The sequence below is a fragment of the Heloderma suspectum genome, chromosome 10 (assembly GCF_057233095.1).
Source record: "Heloderma suspectum isolate Gila_16-S chromosome 10, 16-S_ref, whole genome shotgun sequence".
In the NCBI taxonomy this organism is placed as follows: Eukaryota; Metazoa; Chordata; class Lepidosauria; order Squamata; family Helodermatidae; genus Heloderma; species Heloderma suspectum.
Window position 1 is genome coordinate 11,294,171 of NC_139467.1, and position 6,833 is coordinate 11,301,003.

General features: G+C 51.1%; 1 protein-coding gene and 1 pseudogene across 1 annotated transcript; both read left to right on the forward strand.

Annotated features, from left to right (window-relative positions):
* Nucleotides 1–479: 479 nt before the first annotated feature.
* LOC146337679 (zinc finger protein 574-like) lies at nt 480–3,403 on the forward strand. The gene is made up of 2 exons (XM_084815094.1): nt 480–533; nt 1,299–3,403. Exon 2 carries the CDS (start codon nt 1,318–1,320, stop codon nt 2,521–2,523), a length of 1,206 nt encoding a protein of 401 aa, XP_084671220.1. The 5' UTR covers nt 480–533; nt 1,299–1,317; the 3' UTR covers nt 2,524–3,403.
* Nucleotides 2,963–4,322, forward strand: LOC146337680 (uncharacterized; annotated as a pseudogene).
* Nucleotides 4,323–6,833: the final 2,511 nt, after the last annotated feature.

Sequence of the window (6,833 nt, forward strand, 5' to 3'; positions counted from 1 at the left end):
GCAGCGTTCCCCGTCAATCCCGCCCGCGGCCGGCGCCGTCGTGGCGCAAATTGCGTGAAATCGAGATGTGTTACATTACGGTTGCTTTACGCTAGACGCGCAGAGCGTCATTCCTTCCCGCCTCACCCTGACGTAAAGAAATAAAACGTCTATATAAACGGTATGAGCGGCGTCCAAGAGATGGCGCTGCCTGCGTAAGGCGGAAAAGACAAGAGAGCGCCGGCGCGGTACAAGCACACAGGGAAGCGCTGCGGGAGGGAGCGCTTATTTCTTCCCCGCGACTGGGCGGGTCTCAAACGCCGCTCACCGCCCTCCGAGCCCCTGCCCTGAGGGCTGGGTCGCCGTGACGTCACTGAGCCTCTAGAGCCGAACCGCCCCCCTAGTATCGAGGCAGCTGATTGGCTCCCCCGGGTGGTGGGGGAAGCAATGAGAGGGCGCGGTGCAGCCTAGGCCCGGCCGGGCCCGTGTGAGGAGGAAACAGACAGGCGGAGAGAAAGCGGCGGTGGCCGGAGCGGGGCAGGCCCGCGGGCCGGGTGAGTGTGGCGCTCCTCCCACCGCCCGAGGCCCCTTCCGCCACCGGCCTCTTCCTTGTCCTCTTCATCCTCCTCGCCCCTCCTCCTGCACTCACCTCCCCGTTTCTCTTTCTCCCCTTGGGCTGCATCGCCGTGATGTCCTATAGAGCTGTGGGGGACAGAGCCCCCTGCCCCAGACCAGCAACACGTCCCTTCTCCCCACCTCACAGCAACGTCTCTTCCCCATTCAGTCTATGGGAGCCGTGGCACTGGAAGTACGGGAATAAATATTGGGAGCGGGGGTTGTGCGAAAAGAAAACGTGCAAACTTGAGGAAGGCGTTTTAAGGCTGGCACCAATTGTTCCCTTCCCACATACCTCGTTTATCTGCTCTTCAGATACTTCCGCCTACCACAGCAGACCTCTCTCTACTTTATCATTCTTTATTTTTCTTGTTACTCCCTTTCACCAAGGATTTCATGGTGGCATATGTGGTTTTCCCCTTGATCCTCCCAACAACCTTTCAAAGGTAGTTAGGTTCATTATCTTAATAAAAGTGCCCCCTTTCCCCTCTTTAATGTAGAATACCCACAAGTTCTTCTGTTGGACTCCTGTCATATTCTCATACCATATTTTGGCACATTTGAAGAAATGTTTTGCACTTCCTTTTCATGCTGAAAAAGCCATACACCTGTGGGTCAAACTGTTAGTTCTGTTTCTCCCATGTTTTCCCCTTTCACATTCTGTCAGCCCTTTAACTCACCTAGGTTTCTCTTTCCCTTTGCAGGTCTGAGCCTGCAGGCATCATGGCAGAGGAGCTGGCTCCATCTTTGTTTTTCCAGCATCAGTTCATGTGCTCAGAATGTGGGCTTCTTTACTGCAATTTGGAGGGGGTGCTGATCCACCAGCAGAGTCATCGAGAGAAGCCCTATGAGTCTACAGTGTCTGCTACTGTTGTGGACACAGGGCCCCAGCAGACCAACCGCTACCAGTGCCTGGAGTGTGGATGTGTCCTTTGGTCACCTGATGAACTGTTAGCCCACCAGGAAGTGCACCCCAGGGAGGTGCCGACTCGCCCTCAACCTCCACCAACTACCACTGGACAGATCCGCTACCAATGCAGTGAGTGCAATGAACTCTTTCCTTCTACTAGCCTGTGGCTGGCACACTGCCAGACACACCAAAAACAAGAGGCTTCAGCTGACTCCCACCTGTCAAATCCACCATCTTCCCAGCCATCTCCCTCACCTCCATCCCAATCATCGGTTCCACAGACCTCCCAGTCAGCTTCGCCAACACCTGTGCAGCCATTGGTTCGATCATCCCCCCAGCCAGTTCCACCTACGCATCCCTATGAGTGCTCAGAGTGTGCCTGTCTCTTCCTAACACCTGAGGAGCTGCTAGAGCACCAGGGTGAACATTTTACTGAGACTGAGAAAGAAAGCAGGGAGTGTTCTGAGGTGGCAACCCAGGAGACTTGCAGTCCCCATGTGTCCCCTCTGCCGTGCCCTAAGGAACCCCCAGCAGTGCCTCCATCTGCTCAGGTCTTCTGCTGTACAGAGTGCAAGCAGGCTTTTGGTACAGTGGAGGCCCTACAGCGACACCAGCAGGAGCACATGGGGAGCAATGAAGAGTTTCTGTGTGACGAGTGCCAGCGTGGTTTCACAACAGCCAAGCGGTTATTGGCTCACCAGCGGGTACATGTGGATGGTACATATGAATGTCCAAATTGCAACAAGATCTTCAAGAACACTGCATCTTTCCAACAGCACATGCGCATCCACAAAGGTGAAGGGCTCTACCTCTGTGTGGACTGTGGGCTTGGCTTCTCTACCGAGATGACCTTGATTGTGCACCGCAAGAGCCATACTGCCAACCCTCTGCATCGCTGCCACTGTGGCAAGACATTTAGCAACATGACCAAGTTCCTTTACCACCGACGCACACATGGTGGTAAGAGCGTGTATTGCATCTGGTTTCAGAAGAATGGCAAGGAGTCGGGTGTGAATTAAAATGGTGTCCTATATAGGTATTTGTTCGGCACAGAGACCTGGATAGCCCTGTATATTGGGCATTTTACTGTGGCCGTGCTGGAAATAGATTTTTTCTTGCACACAGCATAGACTTGAGGAGGCAAAGGGTGAGATCTTACAGCTACATGATCTCATTCTCTGAGATAAGGATGTTACTTCCACTCTTCCATGAAAAACTGAAGGAGAGGGGCCCCCTTCTCTTAAGGGGAATGATTTGTTTCCTAGCCTCTTTTCTTGAGAGGAGTGATTTCTGTTTCACCTGTCAGTTTCTGAAACTGAGGAGAGACACCTATAAAACCCAGGAGGCTACTTTAGTCTTTGTTCTCAGTTAGGGAGGAGGAAGGGTGCCCGCCTGTCCCAGAGACTGTAGGCCCTTGGGGCAACACTCTGTTGCATCCAGGGAACCAATGCAACACTAATGGAGGGCCATATGTAAGCTTTCTGTTGCATTTATTGCTTATATTTGCATCCATATTACAACTGTGTATTCAGTAAACTATATGTTATTCTTTTACACAAATGGTCTTGTTTCATCTCATTAAGTCCAAAATCTGCTTTAACTGGGTCCTGAGTAGATCAGGCCTCCAGAACGATACAGGGATGGATTCCACCCTCTCGTGGAGCAGGAGACCATCCACCTAGCCAACCTCCTGAGCCAGCACCCATTGATGGGAAGTCAGCTGTGAACCAGGGTCATCAGCAGAAGTGCCAGTGCTGGGTTTCGGTGCTCTTCATGTGGAAAGGTATTCTCCACCCATATCCAGATGGTATGGTTCAAGCAGGTAGTCCATGTTCTGGAGCACAATCACAAGTGCCCCACCTATGGCAAAAACATTCAAGAAGCTGGTGGATGTGTAAAACCACCTGCAGATGCACACTGGTGAAAGGCCATTTCAGTGCTCAGAGTGTTACAAAACCTTTGTCTCTCAGACAAAGTTGGTGCAATACCATATGACACACCGGAGAGCCAGGTTGGTAACAAGTGCTTTATCCAGACTTCCAAGCTTCCCAAGCATCACCTCTTGCATGTGGCACCTAATGGAGAGGAGCCCTACTCTTGTCAAGACTGGTGCAGCCTTTTTCCGAGCCCACCAATTGGCCCTGCACCAGACTGTGCACGCAGGGGGGTTGTCCTTTCCTTGCTGAGATCCTTCCTGGGCTGTTGGCTCCTGGAACTGCACTATCATAGCCATTCTGGGCATGAGCCCCACTGCTACCCATACTGTGGTACTGTCTTTGTGATGGCTTCCCAGTTGCAGGAGTTATCACTTTTGCCAGGTGCTAGGAGCAGGCACCGCCACAGTCTTACCCTTGCATGTCTCGTGCACCAGATGATGCATTCAGGCCAGCGTCCTTACTCCTGCCCGCTCTCTGGGAAAGCCATCACCACCTCCAGTGGGTTGGGTCGGCATCAACAGTGCCACGCCGGACTGCACCTCACAAATACTCTGTTTGCATCAAGATGTTTGTGGCAGCCTATGGACTGCAGGTGCACCAGTGCATCCACACAGGTGAACGCCCTTTCCCCTGCCCAGACTGTGGCAAGGCTTTCCGGCAGGCTACCCACCTGCAGGAGCACAGGCACCTGCATAGTGGCAAGCACCCCTACCGCTGCCCAGACTGCAGCAAAGCCTTTGTGCAGTCTGCATCTTCCTGAGAACTGCCACCTTCACACTGGCGAGCATCCCCCCCCCACTCCAAACTATCAAGACATTCTTGAACTTATAGCTGGGTGTGGAACCAATTGCACCCTTCCAGATTACACCCTTCCAGTTTAAAGAAAACTTTCATGCCTGCTTTTTGTGTAATTACACGTTCCCTGGGTGTACAGTAATACAGTAAGATTATATAGAAAAATATGTAGTTAGCTCATTCAACTCCAGTTGTATCACTTTGGTTAGAATACACCCTTACAAGCACTTCTATAAGACACCAAGAAATTAGGTTGCAAATTCTACAGTCTGCACCATCTGCAGTGGGTTGCATTTCTAAAACATTCACAAAAAATATTGTGTTAGGACATCTTGGAGACCTTGTGGCCTAAACTCATGCCACAATGCTTAACAGTAGGTTAAAGCAGATCAGCTACTAGCCAGTCTGACTGATCATATCAGATAGAAGTATTCTTCCTGATGATTCTTTTCTCCACAGAACTGAAATTTTTGTGGTGGGGCATGACGTGATGACAATATCAAATCATAATTACAGCCATTATGTGAACAAAATGCTCTTCCCCCTGCTCTGCACCCCAATCTGTCCCTTAGGAAGAGATTGGAAGATGGCCTGGACTTGCAGGCCCACTTCCCTGACAGGAGGTGCAAATAACCAAACCATGAAATCCCATCCATGGCTATTTGAAGTGGGGGTATCTCTTGCCTCAGACTTTAACTGCTGAAAGCTTGGGGGGGTCCCACATTCAAGTCATCACAGAATCTCACCATTCATTTTTCTCTGAAGGGAGAACATGCAAGCATGAGGCCTAGGCCTGATCTTTTCCCAGGGGAAATTGGGATTTGGGTTTAAACATACAAAGAAGTGCCTTAAACATGCCAAGGGCTTCCTGCAAGTATAACAGCAAACATGAAAGTGTGGACATCAAGATGTGCTAGTGTCTGTCTTCATGCCATTTGTATGCCTTTTACTATCTGGAATTGCTTTATATTTAGATAATTCATATTTCAAGTAGTCACTGTTGACAAAGGGGAGAACTTTAGAAGCTGAAGATGAGTTTTCCTAGATAAGTGATGGGAATGTATGGCCCTCCAAGTGTTGTTGGGGCTGCAACTCCTCATCCCCCATCATTTGCTATTTTGGCTGGGGATGTTGGGAGTTGCAGTCCATCGTGATCTGGAGTGCCACACATTCCCCATCCCTGAACTAGATATCTCTAAAACTAAGTTTGCATAGGAAAACCATAGCTGTATGAAAGGCACTGAAAGAACCAAGGCCCAACAAAGCAGAAGGTTCCACTGTCATCGTTGGAGGTCTCCCCTGTAGCCGGGGGCACCAAACTCAACCAACAGGGATCCCACTCCCACAAATCTCTGCAAGTGGCTTAACCTCACTGCCATCCCTAGGGCCATCATGATCAACCTTAACTCATCTGCATTATCAAGACCCTACCTCCCCCACTGCACCTTCTGTCCAGTATTCATAATAAGCAGCCCCATGCCATTCTTTCCGTTCATGCCAATAATTTATTGAACCGGATGTCTGTACACAGCCAAAAAACCTAAGAAAGAAACTAACACACAGTGTTGGAAGGGAGAGAAGGGCAGTGATGTAGATGGATATTGGGGTGAGGGAATTTATCCACAGGCTGCACCCTGGCTCCCCAGGGGGAACCCTCAATCCTAGAGCGATCTGAAGATGGAGAAGGAACGGGGTTCAGTGCAACCATTGCAATGTTGGATTAAGAAAAAAATGAATCTATTTACAGGCAAAATGGTAAAAGGAAGCTGTTGTGAGGGAGGGATGGGGAAGAGATGTATTTACAGCAGGAGGGGGGTGGGCATAGCATTAAAACCTGCTTCCTCCATGCTCCCTTTGAAAGTCCCTCGCCCACATCACTGATTTGCGGTGCTGGAGAGGGGTCTGCTATGGGGGAGCAGACACAGCTGAAGTTGAGAACAGGCTTTTGCCATTTACCTGCTTGCTTGGGGACGAAGAGCTCTAATACCAGCCCATGCAGGCAGGAAAGAAGGGATTTCCCACAAGAAATTCAGGTGCTATCGCTGTTGGGAAACCGCAGGAGCAAGGAATGGTTGGCCTTTCACAAGGAAAGGGGCAGAGAGTTTCTTGTTCCCAATAAGGGATCGTGGAGGAGCGGTCCCCGTCAACTCCGCCCGCAGTCGGCGCAGCCGTGGCGCAAATTGCGTGAACTGAAGATGTCTTAATATACGGCTGCTTTACGCTAGAAACGCGGAGCGTCGCCGTCCCCATCAAAGACGCAAAGAACTACCATGTCTACGCAAACGGTATGGGCGGTGTCCAGGAGACGGCCCTGATTACGCAAGCGGGGAAACAAGAAAGCGTCGATGCGTAACAAGCGGGAGAGAGAAGCGCATATCTCCTTCCTCGTGATGGGGCGGGGCTAGAATGCCACCAACCGCCCCCTCCTCCGAGCCTCTGTCCTGAGTGGTCGCCGCTCGCCCCGTTGTTACTACCCCTCGCGCCTGAGGGTTGGGTCGCCGTGACGTCACTGAGCCTCTAGAGCCGAACCGCCCCCCTAGTATCGAGGCAGCTGATTGGCTCCCCCGGGTGGTGGGGGAAGCAATGAGAGGGCGCGG